The 22,005-nt window shown below is 38.7% G+C and overlaps 1 protein-coding gene across 1 annotated transcript in view; it reads right to left on the bottom strand.

Moving 5' to 3' along the window:
• PLXNA4 (plexin A4) overlaps window positions 1–22,005 on the bottom strand; it is a 946,574-nt gene that overhangs the window by 756,744 nt on the left and 167,825 nt on the right. Inside the window, exon 3 of the mRNA XM_077468718.1 lies at window positions 16,371–16,553. Coding sequence (XP_077324844.1) covers window positions 16,371–16,553 — 183 coding nt within the window. The remainder of the gene's footprint in view (window positions 1–16,370; window positions 16,554–22,005) is intronic.

Below are 22,005 nucleotides of genomic sequence, written 5' to 3' on the forward strand. Positions count from 1 at the left end.
TTAAAGTACATTACTTCAGTTGTTTCCTGGTTTCTTGCCTAAGCCAAAATGATGTCACATATCCCAGGAGTCTTCATGGGCATATTTTTTGTTTTCATTTGGAGGAGAGGAGGAGGAGTTTGCTCAGCAAAGCACATCCTTCTGCCTAAGTTAAGGACTGATGGATTCAAGGAGGTAAATGCTACATAATACATCTGCCTTTACCCATGATGGCTGCGGCTAGAAATGCTAGATGTGTGTTTTCTCAACAAAATAATACACAGAGACATGGATGGATGTGTGAGTTTGCTATGAATAATAAAAATTAATTAAAAAAGCATTTTCAATTTGTAGTGTTCAAATACAGTTAAGTTCTGCTTTAAGCCTAAGTTTTCCTAACGCATACACTGCTGAACCCATATGACCCCAGTCAATTACCTTCTCATAAGTCACATTTACTCACAGTGAATATGGCTTATACTTAATAAGTTAAAGATAACTGTACAATGTCTTTTAACCTACGACTACCACTCAGAAATCATATATCATTCTTTTGACTACTCCAAATTGACAAAATGTGAAATCTTAGCTAATATTGATATTTAACTTTTCATATAGTGTCTTCTCACATGTTGCATGTTTAACACTTCTTGTTAGCCAGTTTAGAATGTTTTAACCTCAATCTGTTGATAAATGGCATGTGTATTGGGCAATGACAACTATTCCAGCTCCAATCTTTAATGGTCAGTGTGGCAAACTCTGCAAGACTGGGGCCACATATTTTCGGTTTCCCAAACACAGACAAACATTTGCCAGCAATATGGCCATTTCAAGAATAACATTCCAAAATCATGCAGCTTAGGAGTTGACACCAAACTCTAGTGGTGGATATATGATTCTTTGATGGGAGGTAAATAAATTATTGGCAGCATTTTCAGCAGTTGCAGTGAGCCTGATGTTTCCACAATTTAATCTCTCACCATCTGCCAATCCTTGTAAGACTCTGCCTATTTATGAGCATCCTTAAAGATTATGCTTCCTACCCTTGAGTAAGGTTCTTTTTAAACAGTTCTTGCAACTTTTTTTTTTTATTATTCAGTTATCACACCTGTGAAACAGAAGGTGGTATAAATATGAGCTGAGTAATACCCAATCTAGGCAACCACCACCTTTCCTTGGCCAGTTCTGATCTAAGAGAAAGAATCAGCCAACGAATATATTTTGCAAGACACTTTGAGCTGTTCCTCTGAGATGAGGCTGGCACCAACACTTTCTGCTCTTTGCACAAACATGCATGCTTGGCTGAAGCAATCCTGCATGTTTATGTCACAGACACTGAGCAGACATTTTTGGTTTGCCAATCGAATCATACCTATGCGTCCACCATACAAATCGCTGGCAACATGCTAACACTGAAAGAGAATAAAATAAATTCAGAGCAAGAAATAGATGAGAAAGTCAACAATAAGCCAAGGATAAACAGATCAGTGGATAAGGAGACACAGCAAGCTCTGGGACACAGACGTTTTATCTCTGTCTTTGTGCTATTCCAACTCAGTGATAAGTATGAAGCTTAATCAAATATGCTAATGATAGTCTATTGGGAAGATACAGACTCTGTTAGACTAGCAAGGCTGAAAAACAAAATATATTGTTTTTTTGAAAGCTCATCTCTCTTTTTATAGCTCCTTATTTCCAAAACAATGAGCTCAAAGCATCCACTCTTAAAAGAAAATGAGTTTATATTACCATTTTTTATATGTGTTTTAGGCCATACATGGACTTAAGTGGTTGCATTTACCATGGAGAGTGCTGCAAAGAATCTACAACTTGGCTGGTTCAGCCACACATTCAAGTTTATATCAATGAAGAAGGAAAAAGGAAAAAGCTGAAGAAGGGAGGACACAGCTGGCAACCCTAAAGCAAGTCATACTTTATGCAATTTTCATTCCTTCAACCATGGGTTGAGGTGGCTCTTCCTTTATCTCTCACTTGCAGCAGAATCACTGGTCAAAATCAGAGCACAGATGGGGATCACCGTGCAGCCTATCACATGATGCCCCATTCCAAATATGACCACACACCTGCATCTTTCTTGTCCCTTGTGTAAGTGCAGGGCAGGTAGAGATCTGTGACGGCTGTCAAAAGGAAAGCTAGCCTTGTAAACACAGAATGTTTTGTGTTTACAAGTGAAATTGGTGAGCAGGAAGTGGAAGGTGCGAGCTGGAGGTGGGGAAATGGAATTCTGAAATTCTGAATTCTGAAAAAACTCTGGGTGCAAGGGCCGCATGAAATGGCCTAGTGGGCCTGATTTGGCCCATGAGCCTTGTGTTTGATACATGTCAACTAGACAAACTTGTATCTTTTTACAATCTGACTAACTATGTGGCTATGTAACTATGACATTTGCTGCATTAGACAAGTATTTATTAAAACATTGTTTTTTATGATCTATAAATATGTCTTTCGTGCGATTTGAAAGACCAATATGCTGTTCATGTAAAAGAGGAAATATTCTATCTCTATCTAAATATTATTTATACGCCTGCATCCGGGGTGCATTTATTGAGATCCCCTGTTTATCCAACATTTTTGGCAGACAAAAGAATGTACATGCAGAAAAGGATCAAAAGCTACAAAACTGTTTGGATATTAAGCTCCATGCACATTGGCTTATAAATCGCTGCTTCAACGGGAGTTTTGTGTTTTGCCTGTAGAAGCCGCTCAATGTTATCCTATGTGTCCATGCACATAAGGATGATTACAGGCATATTTTGAGCTCAGCGTTTAGAGGCAAAAAAAGAAACCCTTCTGGTTTGCGCTTTTCATTGGAGCATTCTGGCAGAAAATGTGCTAAACTTGCTTAAACTCGTCTAAACTGTGTACAAAAACGCTCTATATGAGCATTGCTTTCTGCCAGGGGAACAGTCATTTTTTTTTAAGCCCAGTGTGCATGGAGCCTTACAGTGGATAGCTACTGAAAACTGAATCGGTATTAAAGTTGCAGAGTTGAAAACATTAAACTAACAATATAACAAGAAAGAACATGTTGCCACGGATCTAAATCATGGGCTTTGCTGTGACCTATTCACTCCTGTAAATACTATTGATTTTGTGGAAGAAGAATGAAAGTAGGCATCATGGTTTCCAAGAATCTAGTGAGATTTGTTGGACAGTGCCAGTTTTAAAGCTACCCATACATTGGGTTGATTTATGAAATCTAGGGTATAGAAAACTGTACCAAAAGTATTCTGCTCCCCAGGGATACCAGTCTGGTATAGTTTATCATTCTCTGAGGATATGAAAAAGGGAACCTGATTTAATGCTCTGAACAGCAGGTCTGGTTTTTGCTCCAGTTTTCATCTATCAACCGCCTGAAATCAAACCATCATGTGGCAAGAATGATAATGTTAGAAGGCATGCAATACTGTAAAAGTGAATACAGTAAAAATGTTTTATGATCATAAGGCTGATGCAGATAATGTTGACCAATGCTCTACTGCTATTTGTTCAAGATGTTAAAGGCTACAGATGGTTTAATGTGATGGTTGGTGGCGCTCTGGTCACTTTTAAATGAACAGTTGTCTCAGATATGTTAATTTTAAGGTAAAGAGATATATTTATAGTTTTTTAACTTTATTAGTGAGACCGGTTATTGCGAACTCTGTATGCTCTTGCCATAGATTATACCATTTATTTGAGCTTTTTGATTACTTTTACATTTTAAGTTTGTAATACTCCACAATTAAGCAGTACAACATATGCAGGGGAATTCATAAAGAGTATCTAAGACACTCTTTAGAGTTCCTGCGTGTCTTCATGTGATTCATGTACCTGTTGTAAAAAAAGTGTCGAGGCACACAGACCAGAGCTTCGATATGGACACTCCACCTTCAGTGTCACTGTGCTTTTGTACCTGGGGAAGCAAAGCCTGATGGAGATTCACAGACGCTAGTTCCCCATCAGGTTCTCTCCCTTTGTGTATGGCTATAGAATCCACCAATTGGCTGCTATGAATTACAAGGCAAGAGTGGACCTGATGGGTAACTAGTGAATCTGACAGTATCCTTAACAACCAGTGACAGGGAGAGGGTAGCGGCAGCCACTATGCTACACTGCATACAGGGACAGAGACTCTGCCTATCTCTGTAGGTCAATTTAGAGTAGGTCTTAAAGAGGAAGTAAAGGCAGTTGAAAAAAAAAAAAGCAACCTGCAAGGCAAAGGCATAATGAGCTAGTATGCATAGCATACTAGCTCATTATGAATAACTTACCTGAGAACGAAGCCCCCGAGTGATTTCTGGGTCTCGCTGCTCCAGCGCTATGATTCGCTGGAGCTGCAATGACCTAACTCCAGCACATGCGCACGGTAGCCGCCACGAGTGGCATATCGCCGCGATCTGCAGCCTGTCCAGTGCGCCTGCGCGCTGCTGTCTATGGCACATGCGCCGTAGACAGCGGTGGCTGTCTTTTTGTAAATATCTCCTAAACCATATAGGTTTAGGAGATATTTCTTGGACCTACAGGTAAGCCTTATCTAGGCTTACCTGTAGGTCAAAGTGGTTTGTAAGGGTTTACAACCACTTTAATTACCTCCAGTTTCATTATTTACAAACTGAAAGTAATTATTTTTGAATTTGGCTAATTATTAGCACCACTTTGTAAAATTGTCACTATTTCAATATACCTGAGTCTGCGGCATGAGTCAGTAAAGTTACCAAAATGGGCAGTAGAGATTTTTGATTCTGGTGCAGACATTTTTAAAATAGCCATAGTGCCAAAAACTGTTGGTAGTGCTTGTAATGTATTTATGCATTTTCTGCATTCTCACTTTCAGAAAGACATATAGCAAGGCATACCCTGGGTCAACCTCTGAAACCTCCGGTAGTCTAAAAAACTGGGAAAAGGAAATGCATAGGTGTTGTGCACAGCAACCATGTTTATTAACCACTAAACCACAGAAAAGTAATTAATGAAGCCTAACTTTTTGTTCTGGGGAACACATTCATTTTTCTTTTAGGTTCATAGAATACTCCTAATAAACTTTGAAACAAAGAGGCAGAGCATCAAAATCTATTCAGCTAAAGTTGGCCTGAATCTTCACACTGCAGCAATACTACAATATTCTATTGTGCTGTTGAACAATTAAAGAACCTTCTCCCTGCAGGCATCGATGGAACTAGTACACCCTGCAGTTTTTCATAAGCTGCTTTTATTATTGTGAAATGCTGTATATTTTAATAGACATACTTTATGTGCTGAAAAGATGTAGTCGCTGTTAATGCTGGTCTCTGTTTCTGCTTCGTATGCTGCAGTCTGTGTCTTCCACAGAAAAGGATTCAGTTAATGATAGCAGGAATTCTAAATGCATTTCTTTGACATTCCCCACCCCCAGCTCTTTTCTACAGGAGTGACAGTGTGTAAAAAATGAGCTCATGAAAATGCTCTAATTTGTCAGAACAAGATTGTAGGTTGCTGCTAATTGCAGAGACACATAGTGATCCCTGCCTATTGAAGTGCACTGCTTGATTCCTGAATATATAGAGACTCCGGAATCTTACACCTTTCATAGCTCCCATGGGGCACCTTGAGGATGACAGCTCTGTGAAAGTTGTTAGCAGGGGACTTCTTACCTCCCTCCCAGCATGGTTGCCTTTAAAACTTTTTTTATGCCTACATTGATAATATTGCAGAGCAACAGACCATAGTGTGTTAGACTTTCCTCTGCCTCTGGCGTTTTGTGCATTTTTTGTGCCACTGTTCACTCACACATGAAAAAGACCAATTGTGTAGCTGTATAGTGTGTATGACTTTTTAGAATAGTTATACTACAATGTATTTGTATATCTGTATAAAACAAAGCTGTATGCACAATGCAAACCCATAGATGAAATATTATTTTGACAGACTGTCTAAGCAGTTGACAGAAAAATAGCAATAGCAGCCTATGCTGTTATGGAGCCTGGGGTAGGGCATCATGAAGGCTTTAAGGAAACTAAATACATAGAAGGGCTGACATAGGACCTCTGAATTTTCACTAGTCTCAGACCTCCACCCTTTCTTGCAGTAAGAAGCATGTGCTTAGCTGTTTTAAGCCCAATGGATTGAACGAAAAAAAAACTTTCAGCTCCAGTCTGAGCCGGTTTACTAACTAACCAAAGTTAGTATAGCGATCTCCCTTACTGAGCTATTGTGTTCTGAGAGGGGGAAGGCCTCCCTGCCAGAACACTCCAATCAGCGCTCTCGCTCGCAGTCGATTGGCTGCTGATATTCCAGTCTGATAGAAGCCAGCTTCTGTCAAAGGGACCGACCGAAGGGACATGACCGAAAAAAGTCAGCTCCCAATCAGCGCTCTTAGCCAATGTCTGAGAGGGCTGACCTCAGTGTTCTGGCAGGAGGAACGTCCTCCTGTTAGAACACAATAGCACAGCAGGGGAAATCTCTTTATGAACGTTGGATAGTTAATAAAGCGGCTCCTCCTGAGCTGTCAGTTTTTCTTCGTTCAGCCTTGCTGGGTTGAGCAAAAAAAAAAAAACTACTAGGGTGTACTAGGCTCAATAGTGTACTGACTATGCCAACAGCTCTCCTGCTACTTGTCTATAATTTAAGATCAATGACTTGTATTGTCAGTTGCCATGACCAGCTGATTCAGAGAGAGTTAGTTGGGAGGTGGGCCTCTTTAAAACTTTGCTATTGGGGCCTCACGATATGTAGTCATGCCCGTGTTTCTATGAGATCTACCCAAAACAATTTGTTCTGATAGGTTTAAATACCCTACAGCTTCTGTCAGAATATTTCTGTCTGCATCAATGTCTGATAAAACATCAGCAGGATGGGGAGTGAGAGGAAATCTTTCTAGAGCCGCAGATAGTAGTAAAAACACGAGAGGGGTGCTAACCTTTCCCACTCTATCCAAACGAAGAAAAAAAACACTTTAATGTTATGCTCACTCGTTGATGTCGGTCAATAGGAAACTATAGGGAGAAGGGTGGGTAGGCTTTGGTTATGTTTTGTAGTTGAATCTGGCAAGGACCTTAAAACCATCATCATTCACTGATCTATAACCATTCAGTTAACTTATGTCTAGTTGCTACAAAATTTAGTTGATTTTACTGCCTTTATTTTCATGTAAGATTAAATAAAAGCATCAAAGTGCACTGTAAATGAGGATGTAGCCATCAACTTCCTAGGAATAAATTCTAGTGAATTGTTAGGAGGAACATTATTTTGTCTTTATTGCATGTATGCACGAGGAAAATTTTAAGTATACCAGGAAATGACTGCAAATGTAGCTAGGGTTATCTCAAAAGGAAATCTGGTTTTACAAAATTGGCTATATATATCGCTTAGAAGATTACATCAAAAATGTCTGAGATACAGCAGGATGAAATTTAACGCTGCAAAAGGCTTGAAAACCGCTTTTCCACAATAATTAAAAACAATCTAAAATGTTATTAAGCTTGTTTATCATATGCTAGAGAACTAAAGAGAGAAATTTTAGTGCTAAGAATAATAAAGTGTAGAAGCTGATGTGACTGCCATGCTAAAACAGTAAAATACCGCTTAAGCCCTTATTTTATTGGTGCAAAGAGCAGTGTGCAGTAATCAGGTCAGAATCCAATTATAAAATATATTTTAAAAACCTAACTACACAAGACTGGTAAAGGCTAGTCTGCAACCAGTTGCTGCCATCATTAATGTTTGTACTTCATTAATAAATCAAGATCTAATATTCACAGATGTTGTTTTTAAGATATAACATCCAAGGAAAAGACAGAAAAACATAAAGGTTACCTTATATATCGGTCTCATTACGTTTATAGTTTCCAGTAAATGTTCAGTGTATTAATATCATTTTATACATAATGCCAAGCCAAGTTTAGCTGCCAACTGATGTTACCCTCTATTTCTACCCTATTTAAATCAAGCTGCCATCAAGTGGAATTGTTCAAAGTAATTTTCTCTGACATGGCCCTATAGATTAAAATTACAAGGCTTACTTTCATATGGGATGTGACCAGTCAGTTCATATTTAATTACTATGCATCTCGTCCATTCCAAAAAGTGTAACTTTGAAATCTATGTTTAATAGCTAAGTATTTATGAAGGTTGCCTGCCATTTTCATGATGCAAGGTGTTCCCAGCAGCACCTCGGCATGATGCCTTCCCATCTGTAGTTTGCACTCTTGTCTCTGGCGTATATTTGTTTAATCAATTCCTTTTGTTAGAATGCAATCAACTCCAGGTTTGTAAAGGCACATAAAACTGTGTGGACCCAAGCCAAGGATGTGAACAAAGCTCTGAACAATGCAGTACTTTCCTAAGTACAAGGAGCTATCAGCACTAAGTGCATTAAGAGTTCAACCACAAAAGTGACGCTGAATATAATAAGTCAATCTTTTCTGATAATCTTTCTTTTAGTGGTTGAGGAAGGCTGTCTTCCATTCTTCACCAACTCTTTATGAATGACATCATCTTTTTACATTGCTAGAAGTATCAAACACTAATTACTTTCATGCCACATTTCAACACACTTATCTTCACGGTTTCATAATTTCAGTCTATGGAATCTCATAACCATCATTTTATTATGAAACACTAAAAGGCATATCGGTGCATTTTAACCCTTAGCTATGAGAGCAGCCTACAAGGCCGATAAGAGATATATGAGGGGGCATGCAAAACAGAGGGTCAAAAATGTGTGCAATTATTAGATAAGGATGTTTTTCTTAACACAGACAGATTATTTGTTTCACTAATTTGAAAAAAGCACATTTGACTATTTAATAGGTTATTATGGAACATTATATACATGTATTTCAGACAACAAAAAGACTAAATATTCATTCTTAAATTAGTATAACTTTATACTCTTACCTCTAAAGTCCTTTCACATGGGATTTCTGATCAAGTCCACTTGATCAGTTTTCCAGGAGGGCCTGATCAGAAGCTCAATGTGGGTTTAGGAACAGGTAGATGTAAACAAATCCCCTGCTGAACAGAGCAGAGCACCCCCATGAGGATTAGTATTTACTTTCATATTTAGCATTAGCTATTCTAGCTAAGCGTTTCCTTTTTTTCTTAAAATTTACTTTTTCTTTAATTTGCTATGAATTGTATGGGGGACCCCCACACCAAAAAAATATGGAGTCCCCCTTAAAACTCACAGCAAACCTGAAGGGGAACTCCACACACACACACTATCCCAGCTACCTTGCTTACAGTACATGCCAGGCAGTTGCGGCTAGCAAATTAATGAGGCTGGGTGGTAATGTCTCCTGCTGTGTTTCTACTATATTTCATGTTCAGCACCTTCTTAATGGGTTGAAAGTCCAATGTTCGGAGGTAGCTCCCATGGGAGTTGGGGTGATCCTTTCTCATTTTTGTGTGATTATATCCAGCATGTAGCAGTCACCAACAATCCTCTCAATTCTCAAAGGCTACCTTGTGCTGCTTTCAGATGGGATGATTCTGCTAGTGTTGCTCACTGACTCGGCTGCGGCAACTGTCAGCTCCACTGTAAACATACTGGGCTGCCCCGTACAGCCTGCCTTGAATACAGATGACAGTGTGGTAGGAAAGGGTCATTGAAGCTGTCCCTATGGCCCCGATCCTGGGATGTAGCCTGGGACACAGACATTGCAGGACAACTAACTAATAAGCAGGGTTGTCCCAACAAATCCGGGACAGATGGTAAGTGTGTAGAGGTTACTTGAAAATTACCAGTTACTGCCTTGTCAAATCTCTGATCTAACATAATGTTTATTAGCTTTTCATCCTGCAGTATGTAAAGTCAGGCAGTTGACAAGGCAGGAAAAGATAGGTTTCAGGTGACCACTGACCTTCTGGCACAAGCTGAACTGGCAAGGCATTTTTGACAGAGCAAGTGAAGCTAAAGTGCAAAAGAGGAACCTAGAAGTGCTTGCATATACCTGTAGAATCATCCTTCCTGTCAGCCAAATCTCAGGCTGTTTTGACAAATAATGCTCTTGCACTTACTGACAGTGGCTTTTCTGAGTATTGTGAATGCCCATTGGCCATCGATGGTCTCACAGGAATGTTTGTTGTGGAGTTTAGCAGCAAGGTCTGACACTAGGCAAGAACAGCTTGACACATGGCTGTGACAAGAACGTTTGGGAGCTTCCTGTAACGTTATGCACTATATACCTATAGTAAGGGACTCTTGCATCTTACCCTTAGATAGCCAACCTGTTATGTATAATTCTCAGGACACTGATAACCTGTTATCCTGCAGACCAGAAAAATATGTCAATGATCTAATAAAAAAAAAAACACCTTATTTAAACCACTGGGGAAATATTCATGTTGTCTGGTGGTTTTAGTGAGTACCCTGTTGGAAAATGGTCCGAGAAAACACTTAGTTCAATTCCAAACACTAGCATGTGCAGAAGGTTTCCATCCCCTGTGTGATACACTTTACTTAATAAGAAAGGTATACAATTCCTTTTGAAGTAGTACCTAAAGGAGAAGCACCTGCTTGCTTATAAGGCCAATTAAGGCCAATTATATCACATAAGTGGCCCAATAATCCGCTGTGGCTCATTGGATCCCACCAGCTGCCTATTTGGGGGCCTTTTGCAGTATGCTGCTGGGAAGTTAAATCTGTTGCTTGGAAATAAAATGGTAAGTGGTCATTTGGGCTAGTTAAGCAGTAGGTGTGCCAGTGAAACAAGTCACCATTTCTTGGCTGGGTTTGGAATAAACTGGCTGGATTTGTTGCAAATTTTAGCAATTTGAGTCAAACCAATTTGCTAATCTGTACTACATCCAGTTTGGTCTTTCTGTAGTATATCTCTGATGTACACAACTAAAGGTTGTTATTTTAAAGTCGTCTAATTTGTTCAACACTGGCTTAGAAAAAATATTTTGGGAAAAAAAGCAACCAGCATGATTCTTAAAGTGCAACATTATATAAAATACGTCTTCACCAACCACTCAAGCACTGATAAGTGCAGGTCTAAGCATTAGCAAAGCCAGATGGAAATAAGTGCATGCATTTAGCTGGCTGATAAACCGGACATTATGGATCTGCAAATATTTCCCATCCAAAGCACACTTGTGGGTACAGAGAAATGATTCACACTCATGAAAGACTGAAGTCAATTAACCTTTCTGCTGTGATTCCCAACAGCCTGCTTGTAACATTCCTGTTGCGTCAACATTTCTTATCATTCATGACAAGAGGTCTATTATCCTCCAATCATCTCACAGTCTTCAAATGCTAATGTATTTTTCTCTGCAGTTCTAAAACATTAATAACATAATTTCTTGATAATGGGTCCAGTATGACTTTGTACATAACATTTGAAAAGGACTCCACTAAGCACCATTTCAATTTCTACTGGCGAAATAGCATCCCCCCAAAACAGATTAGAAAAATAACTCATTCTGAGAACAAAAAAATACAGTTTATGGGATCCCTACGACTCCAAAAGCCACACATATGTAAAAAATGTTAAATACGGGTGTCTTCAGCACAGCATGGCTCACACTGACTCCCAGTGATCTTCAAATAGGATGTGCTCAGACAACAAGTAATTATTGGTGTCTGGTTTAGGAAATTAGGCAATTTGCATATTAGCAGCTTCAGAAACAAAGATAAAATTGTTGATAGGTTACATTTAGATAGTGAAACAGCTTTGCCAACGGAAATGATAGAAATACTATTTTTTAGACAGATATTCAAAAAAATCTCTGTATGAGGAGGAGTGAATCACATACAAACATGTAGAAACAAAATGAACATATGTGCCTATAAAGTATTGCAGCAGTTGCATTATATTTTCAACAAAGCTAAGTTAAAGAAAAAACGTAATTCTAATGGAAAAGCAGGCTGTTTTATTAGAATAAACTATTAAAACCAATAAATACAACAGTTTCCTGTTTTCTTGCAATAGAAAACAATTTATTATGAACTCTGGTATTCAACACCCTAAAAACTATTTGTGTCTTGCCCCATCATCTCAACTAGACCATACTGTGTAATAGTACTGCTTACCTAGCTTTTTCCTGGTTCAGACTGTCTCAACTATGACATACAGTTAGCCAAAGATGGATTGAAATTTGTCTGGTTCAGCAGGGACCAGCTGAATTGAAATCCATGTGTGGCCATTGTAATTGAACAGACGTTGATCTACTGATCAATTTCTATTGAACCACCCAGTCAGATAAAAGCTGCTCAAATCAGTGCTGCAGGCAATAGGCTGCAGTGTTGATCTGTATATTCTGACAGCAGGGGTGTCTCCCTGCTGTCAGAATACAATAGCACAGTGGGGAGGATTCCATCATCCAACACGAATATATGGATGGAGAAATTGGTCCAGAACCATGTATGGCCAGGTTTAGGGTGGGCACTCTGAGGCCTTTTTTTTTTATTCTACCAGAGGTGTGACAGCTTCCTAAAAATGGGTCATATCAGTAAACTAATAATAATCCTGCATAGCTTCTTTTTCTCTTTTACACATTTTTTAACTTCCAACTAAAAAGTATAAGTTGGCATTCCATGGAGACCTGATACCCAAACAGAGACCCAACTTTTTAAATGTATGCATCCTACACAAGGGGGTATTTCACTGTTGTGGGAGCCAACCAACTGTGCAGCAACCCTACCATACTTTATTTCAGGCAGTTGGCACATGAGCAGTACACAGCACACAACGTTAGCTGCAGTGTTTAGAACTGTATGATCATATAACCTGAGGTCTCTGTTTGGGTATGTTTTAAATAGGGGGCGGTTGAGCCTTTTTTTTGGTGAAAGTGCTCTAATTCTTCAGCACAATATTCCAGTGCACAATATTCCACCCAGGCAAGAGGAATTATATGTTAAAGTTTTACTTGTAGGGTCTATACTTGCACCATCATTAGCTAATTTGTTATGTAGCTCTCTTATCTGAAGAAAAACCTCTCAGTCATAATTTACTTTGCAATAAAACATTTTTAGATAGCTATTTCTAGGTCTTTGAAGTGGAGGAAAAAGTGATTTTGTCTGGCAAAGTAGAAACAACTTATACAGTATTTCCATTCTAATTAATATTTTCCTGACATGATATTATCACATTATAACCAAGACCAAATGCATACATAAGACCTATTATTGATTGCCACCCACTACACAGCCATCATGATAATAAAGGAGCACACAATGGTATTTAAACATAAAAACTCAGTGCAGCATCTTCACTATGAATCCAGATTGATTTGCTGATGAAATAAAAACATAGCTCTAATGTGCGCTTTACTTTAGTATCATAGAAGCGACATTGGCCAAAAAATAAAAACTCATGTACACAAGGAAAGAAACTGCAGATTTAATGAAACAAACTTCCTTTCTTTTCTTTCTTAATGGTGAAGCAGGAAAAATACCCATTACGACAGGAAGTAGCTCATTAGACAGCAGGTCCCTTTTTATTACAGTGGTTATGACAATTTGTCCTAAAAGTAGGTCAAAAATAAATCAGAGACATCCAACTCTGTGGTGTACAAGGAGCCGTTTGCACACTTATTTATATGCTTTTGTTTGGGCATGGCAAGCAATTTCTTGTTCAACTGTTCCCCTTCTGAAATAACATGCTGTTAATAAGTACTATGCATACACTGTCTTCCATGTTTCTGTGACTGTTCTATGCATTTCTAATGCTGGATTAACAAGCAGATACTGTACATAATGCTTTACTGCAGTCATGTGACTCTCATACATCACTCTGCCATTTATTCTGTTATCCACGCACTGTATTCAAATTAAAACTTGGAAGTATAATGACTATGCTAATTAACGTAGCTTTGGTTCTATCTATGAAGTCAATATGTTAGCGGTAATGTTCTAGGCAGATAAATGAAAAAATAATCCATGCAATAATTCTATCTGTTGCTTAGGTAATAATTAATTGGTAGCGTGCATTAAGATGACCTCACATCATTTATTCTATCTGTCATCCACAGCTTGCCACACATATCGTAGACTGATTGTACATTCTCTGTACAATCTACTTTAGATTCACCGACAACTATGTACTTGTTCAAGGGTAAACCTAATGAGAAACTGAACTCTGAAAGCTGTGTCCAAAAAAGGCAGGCAGAGGGCAAAGGATTAGTGAACTGCATTGCCTTTGGTCTCCTTGCAGCTGATCTTTCCCCATTACTAACATAACGTGTCTTGTTTTGCAATGTGTGAAGGCAGCCATGCTAGCAGAGGCAGGGTTGTGCTTCCTCACATCAAAGCCTCCAAGCAAGGAGAAAATGATCAACACAGCAATGATATCACTAAATCACACTCCAAATCTACTAGACTAGCAGTACCTTAGATCTCAGTCTGCAGATAAACAGCTATGAGACTCTAGGCACTGGAGAGCCAGGGGACTTCCATACCAGTAGGAATTTAAGACTTAGGCCCCTTTCACACTTGTACGACTTGTCCTACGATTTGGGGCTGCAAAGTAGAATGACAAGTTGTTCCCTATGATTTCCAATGACAACCACTCATATTAGTACAACTTCAAGTCCTGCCTACTTCAAAGTAGTCCCTACGCACTACTTTAGTCAAACTTTGATGCGAGTTACACAGGCATCTGAAGTTGCAGAGTGTGAAAGGGGCCTAAAGGTAAATTTTTCAGGGTACTGTTTAGGCACGACTAAAATTTCTAAATATTCCCTGGAACATAGCAAATCTTCACTTTTTGAGTTCAGTTCCATTTTTAAAAATCCATTCAATTATATTCAGTCAAGTAGATACACTGTCTCAAGTCAGGTGTGTTTGACCTGTCTGTGCTGCTGTGATAGGCTCGTTCACACCAGTTGCTGCATTGGAACGTAGCGGCTACTGTGCGGTGTGGTCCAGCGCAGTGTTGTTTTTGCGCATCATACGGTTACTTTTTTTTAAAGGAACTTTACCAAAATGTCACAAAGTGACCCATAACCCACCCCTGTGCATGCAGTACTTTTTTTCAGTACACACCACTCACACGCCAACGCAGTGCAGTGGTGTAAACTGGTCTCACCAGAGACCAGGCATTTTGCCCTGTCTTCCGTTGGAGACTGTGCTGGAATAGGCTGCAGTCCCACCATACCTGGTGAGGATCGAACCCTAGTCTGTCTTTACTTATGTTTCTGCTGTTCTGTGCTTGTGGTCTCTGTCCTTATCAACTAGGGCTGATGCATCTCAGTGTATTCTGTCTTTGACACTTTAGCCTATGGGGTTTATTTACTAAAATACATGATAGAAAGCCCGAGCTTAAATGCAGAAAAATACATACGTTTTTTTGTTTTGTTTTTTTAATAAAGGCAAATCCTCTGTCCACTGCAAGTGCACTTGGAAGTGTAGTTGCTGTAGATGTTAGGGGAAGATCTAAAATGAGGGGAAGCTCTGCTGATTTCTATCATGCAGTCAAGTGCAAACAAAAATGCTGTTTTTTATTTTCTTTGCATGTCCCCCTCAAATCTACAGCGACCGCACTTCCAAGTGCACAGTGGATTTGCCTTTAGTAAATAAACCCCTATGGATGTTCCTGTATTTGATCTAGGGCATTCTATCTTGTATTTTGATCTGGTCCATTTTGGCTATTGATTCTGTTTCTGAGAGTCAGTCTATATTGATTTCAGCTTCTAATTCACTTTGTCTGTTTATACTAGCTTTATCTGCCCATACTGCCCACTGCTTTTGAACCTCTTTGTCTTTGTTGCTCTTTCAACAGCTCTGGTAAAGGCCAGGAGCCCCTGGTTCCTGCACCACGATGAAAGCATTTTTCCATTAGCTGCAATTGGGTATATGCCTTTCTGTCTCCCTTGATCCTGTATCTACTCTCCTTCATGTTTGCCCTTCTGCAGATTTTGGTTTCTAATCTTCCCGGAATTTCTATTAATGCTAAATTGTACTACTACTAAATTCTACTAATGCTCCTCTCATCAAGTTCCTTTGCTCCAGGACTTCCCAAAATATCAATATAAGGCCAGCAGTACCCTCTGACCCGTGACACACACTATGTGTTAGCTGGCAACAAACTGTACAATCAGACTGTTATATGTGTGGCCAACTTTAATCTAATAATACACTCAGTCCTAAACATATCCTAAATACAGGCTTCTGTGCTGTTGACAAACAGAATTCGGATTCCTAAACTTCCCAGTTGATATGAAAATTGTATAAAATGCTCAAAAAAAGGTCACCAGGATAGAATATTTTCCACACATTATGACAAGGTTGCCAGTCATATATAATACAAAATATGGCAGTGAGAGGGCTATTTCTAAAACAAGGCTACCATGCAAACCATAAGTAAAAAACAGTAATAATACACTGGTAAACTGTAATTTATACTATATAATACTTCAATACAGAAACTGACTGGAAAATGCTGGAGGGTTCACCATGTTCCTACCTTTTTGAGTTTGCCACTCTTGGTCCCCACAAATGCCAGGGAATGATTTTTGTAGACATAGGCGATAACGGAAGTCATTCTGTCTCGATCCTCTGTGAAGACTGGGTACCCTCTCACCATTTCCGATACTCCCAAGGGGGCGTTCATGTCCAATCCACAGAAATCATCAGCAATTGTTATGAGCTGTGGGAAACATACGACAGTATTGTCAATAAGCTATATAGTGTTTGTTATATACTATAGGAATGAATAGAGGATCTCAATTCAAACAATCCAAAACCATATTGTAATATATTATGCATATTTATTTATATATATTTCTATCTACACTATATATAAGCCATAATACAGTACATACTTTATCTGTTCATTTGACAAACTTAATAAAGCAGAACTTCACTCTCTCGATCAACAATGACTCTTTTTAATCGTTCTGCTGTTAGTATTAGTAAATAGATAGGAAAGTATATCCTATTTACTTGTTTTAAACTTTGTGTTTGCATATCTTCAGTTACTTCCTGGTTTCATGCCTAGAAAAATGATGTCATACACCCCAGGAGTCTTCAGGAGGGGGGGAGAGGTTTTCTCAGCTAAGCGCACCCTCCTGCCTGCCATGCCTTACTCAAGATGCCCACGGCCAGAAATGCTAGGAGGTATTTTTCAAAGTGATTTCTCAGCAAAATAAAGCATTGAGACAGAGATAGGTGGGTGAGTTTGCTTTGAATATTAAAAATGAATCAAATAGCTTTTTTTTGGTTTCTGGCTCTCAGATGCAGCCTACTTTCGCTTGAAGTAAAACGTACGATCTATTACACACTAGTGATCCCCAAAGTACTTGTTGCCTGTTTACAACACCACAAAGCAAGCCAAAGTCTTAGGAGACCGCTATCATGAAAACTATGGTATGAAAACTATGGTATGGTATATTCTGATAACTGTAAATAGATAATATACATAATTATAGCATTCAGGGTAGATATTACTTCTCTTCATTCCTATACCTTAATTTATGCATAAAATTAATGAATATATCGCATGCACCTCAAATATTTATCAGAATACAATACTGATACTATAGTAATTCTAAAAGTAAAGTAAAACACCTGGAAAATGGATAGTGGCTGTAAGATGCAGATGAAAGTAAATTTACATTTTACAATGTATTTTTAGAATATAGTTTACAATGTTATGAAATACGAAAACCAAAGTTTAGAACTAATGTAATAATACCCGTAACAACTAATGGCGCATACACACGATCGGACATTCCGACAACGAAATTCTGGGATTTATTTCCAACGGATGTTGGCTCAAACTTGTCTTGCATACACACGGTCGCACAAATGTTGTTGGAAATTCCAAACGTCAAAAACACGATGACATACGACAAGCCAAGAAAATTGAAGTTCAATAGCCAGTGCGGCTAGAGCATGCATGGAATTCGGTGCATCAGAATTGTCTACACACGCTCTGAATTTCCGACAACGGATTTTGTTGTAGGAAAATTTGAGAACCAGCTCTCAATTTTTTGTTGTCGAAATTTCAGACAAAAAATGTCCAATGGAGCCTACAAACGGTCGGAATTTCCGACAACAAGCTCCCATAGAACATTTGTTGTTAGAAATTCCAATCATGTGTACGCGGCATAAGAGTCAGTTAAATCATAGTAAATATTTCCTGTAATGTGTAAAGTGAACATAAAATATAGACTCTATGGCTGCCTTGAAAAGCAGCCCCCTGGTCATCCAGTTTTTATGACTTACTTACAAAGTAGGGTGGAAGGTATGAAAGGAAGTGTATCAGTGCCAAATGCTACAAGAAAATGAAAGGCAGTCACTGTGTTAGCATATGTCAACTTGCAAAGGTTGAGTGTAGCAGGTAGACATGGAAGTTTCATTGTATTCAGTCTATAACCGTATCATGTCCAATATGTGGTTCTGAAGTAGCATGTGATGCTCAACTCCCTCAATTGTACCCTGTGGTAATTGTGCAGTGAATCCAAAGCTTTGAAATACTTGTCTCATCTGAAAACCTCTACCTTATATCATTTGTAATGCTTATGGCAAATAAATATTTTTATATACAGTATTAATGTAAATAATATATGTATGATTGTTTGACTCTTTCATTACTAACCAGTGACACTTTTTTTGTTTCTAAGGTTTATATCTTGCGATTTTCTACCAACCAGCAGATGGTAGAGCCTACTGGGTCTTATGGAGCTGGCGGAATCAGATGTCCCAGTGGTTCTGTAATCTCTCCTAAAGCTGGAAAGCTGAAATTAGTAGGTATAGTCACTTCAGCGTCAGCTCAGTTACTTTTTATCCTTTTATTTTGTAACTTTTATACATTTTTACCTTATGCTAATTTATTTTAATAAGCAAATCTGTTAAAACTAAAATCTGACCCTTTATAGCAATACGTTACATTTTTCAGCTGAGCTTCTAAAACATCTCGCTGGAGTAAAAAATACCCTATTTTTTTCTTTTTATTCATGAATTTTATTTGTTTAATTCCTAGCTATAGGGTTGATTTACTAAAGCCAAAAATACTGTGAACTTTGGAAAGTGCAGTTGCACTTTGCAAGTGCAGTTGTTCCAGATAGCAGTAAAAGAGCAGAAGGTCTTCTGACTTCCATCATCAAATCATGGGCAGGCAAAAATGCTGTTTTTTATTTTTTTATTTTCTTTGAACGTGATTTGGTACTCTTTGCAAAATGAAGCTTTACCTCATTTACTAAGCTCTGGAGCAATTGCACTTGCAGAGGACAACTGCACTAAAGTCTATTTGCCTTTAGTAAATCAATCCCTATCTCTCATGATAGATTTATTTCTTATGAAACCCTAATAAGGTTTACATCAAGCAATAGTTCTTTTAGGTTGTAAAAAATCCTGTTGGTTTATCAAATTATTCAGTCCCTGGCTGCAATGCTACTATGTGAATAACAGGTCAAACAAAACATGGATGAACCTTTACAAAACTCGAAGAACTGAGATGCCATAAACCGTACATATTTACTACAGGAAGATGCACGTGTTCCCATTGGAAGACGAGACCACTCCCCAAGTACATGGAACAGACAACAGGTTTTACAGTTTTTTTCTTTGTGCAGGAGAAGGTATTAGAGCTGAAGTTGGTTTCTCTTTAGGGAGTTTGCTGTCATTTGATTTCAAGAAATAAATAAATCAAAAGGCTGGTGGAATGCTTGTGGTATGGCAGCCTTCGAGGGCAGAATACTAACAACATTGCCTTGAGATACACAATCTGGGATATTGATGCCGTAAGAACGTAAGAGTTGATATGCAGCTCATTCTGCTTGTCTGAACTACCTTTGATACATTTGTTCAGAATGGTTTCAGGGGCACCTCATCTATCACTCCTACTGGTGACCACAGAGATACAGAGATTAGCTACAACATGAAAAGTTGACCTAACTTATTGGGCAATGAAGAAGAAAAAAAGTTTATTGTTAAGGAATAAGTTAAAAAAAGTAACTTTTGTAAAAAAAAAGGTATATAACATACAGTATATCTCTGATATAAAAGCATGTTTTACCTTTTTGTTGCATCTGCATTCATCTAGGATTTTATAAGACTGGCAAACAAAGTAAATATGGCTTCCTTTGTATGAGGGCATTCTGAACAGTACATCCCGTACATCCATTGCTGCTCATGTAATTTGCTCACTGATGTTTCCAATGTTTTTTTCTTACCACAATGCTGTCACTGATCAAGGTACTATGAAAAGAAAAATATCCTATTTGGTTCTTAGATAGTAGGAAGTGGCTAAAACGTATGGTGAGTAGACAAAAGGTGCAACCCATATTATCAGAGCTTTGAACTGAGCTTTGGACTGTCCCTCATTTTGAACAAAGTCCCTCTTTTCTCCTCATGTGTCCCTCATTTTTGGTCAGATTTATATAGATGCATATAGAATGCACTATTTAGCTATCCAAAAGTGTTTTAGAATGCTAAACCTTTCATCCAGTTTCTAAATTGCTGCATCTGTAAATACCAAAAGCCAATAAAAAGGAACAGTAATGGTAAAATAATTCTCCTTTAAGGTGGTGTGGCAGGGGGTGTGTCCTATGTCTACATAATTTTGCTAATAGGTGTCCCTCATTCCCATCTCAGAAAGTTGGTGGGTATGAACATTGTGCCTGCGTTATTGACAGTGCTGAGCTGTGCCAGCTTTCCAGGCAATAGCCATAAGCTATTGGTATCGCCAGGAACACTGGCACCACTGAAAACTTGCAACTGGAGCCACTGCCAATAGTGCAGACCCAATTGATGGAGAGTTTACCTATACAGAATATTAAAGCAAAGTTTATTTCTGAATCCAGCTAAAGCTCTTATTAGATCTTAAGCCCTGATGAAGGGGGAGATTTTTGGCCCCCAAAATATGTCTGCTTTTCTTTTTACTGTGAAACTTTAATGCTAGAAGCATTTTGCAAGCTTTAGAGCAGGGGTAGGCAACCTCAGCCCTCCAGTTGTGGAGTCATGCCTGTGAATGTCAGGGTCTTGCAATGTCTCATGGGGCTTGTAGTTTCACCACAGCTGAAGGGCCGAGGTTGCTTACCCCCGCTTTTGAGTTTAGGAGCAGAAAAAATAGTTTTTGTAGAACCTTGGGAGCATTTTCCCAGGAGAAAAAAAATGCCAAAATACTTCTAAAGTATTTTTATAGCTGAAAAAATCCTCTTCAAATGCAGTAACTCTGGAAAAATGTTTTCTTTCTTTTTTTTTTTTAAACACCCCTGCCAAAAAATGCTGATAAAGGTCTATGTGTGCATTGACACAGGATAACATGCAAGGGAGTTTACTTGCTGTACAAAAAATGGCTGACGCCCAAAACAACAGCTGTAAAACCTTGCATGGGGCCTTAGGATTTTGGTCTGACACTCCTCCTGTTGGTCTATGCTTTCAGTGACTTCTATAATCATAATAAGACAGTAACAGCATCCTAGTAGAGCGTCTATAAGCAATTCTAATGTTTGATCATGAATATTGATTTGCCCCAAGAAATTGATTCTTCTTTTCACATGCTATCACATACACTATATTGTCAAAATTATTGGGATGCCTGCCTTTACACGCACCTAATTTTAATGGCATCTTAGTACGTAGGGTTCAATATTGAGTTGGCCCACCCATTTCAGCTATAACCGCTTTAACTCTTCTGGGAAGGATGTCCACAAAGTTTAGAAGTGTGTCTATGGGAATGTTTGACCATTCTATCAGAATTCTTCCAGCGCATTTGTGAGGTCAAACACTAATTTTGGATGAGAAGGCCTGGATCGCAGTCTCCAAAGGAGTTCTATTGGGTTGAGGTCAGGGCTCTGTGCAAGTCAGTCAAGTATGGACATTGCTTTGTGCACTGGTCCAAATCGTTTGGTGGAGGGGAGATTATGGCGTGGTGTTGTTTATCAGGGGTTGGGCTTGGCCCCTTAGTTCCAGTGAAGGGAACTCTTAAGACATCATTTTGGACAATTTAATGCTCCCAACTTTGTGGGAACAGTTTGGGGATGGCCCCTTCTTGTTCCAACATGACTGTGCAGCAGTGCGCAAACCAAGGTCCATAAAGACATGTATAAGCCAGTTTGGGGTGGAGGAACTTAACTGACCTCAACCCGATAGGC

This window comes from Lithobates pipiens, unplaced genomic scaffold (assembly GCF_037356315.1).
Source record: "Lithobates pipiens isolate NorthernLeopardFrog02 unplaced genomic scaffold, aLitPip1_a1.2 Scaffold_8, whole genome shotgun sequence".
NCBI lineage: Eukaryota > Metazoa > Chordata > Amphibia > Anura > Ranidae > Lithobates > Lithobates pipiens.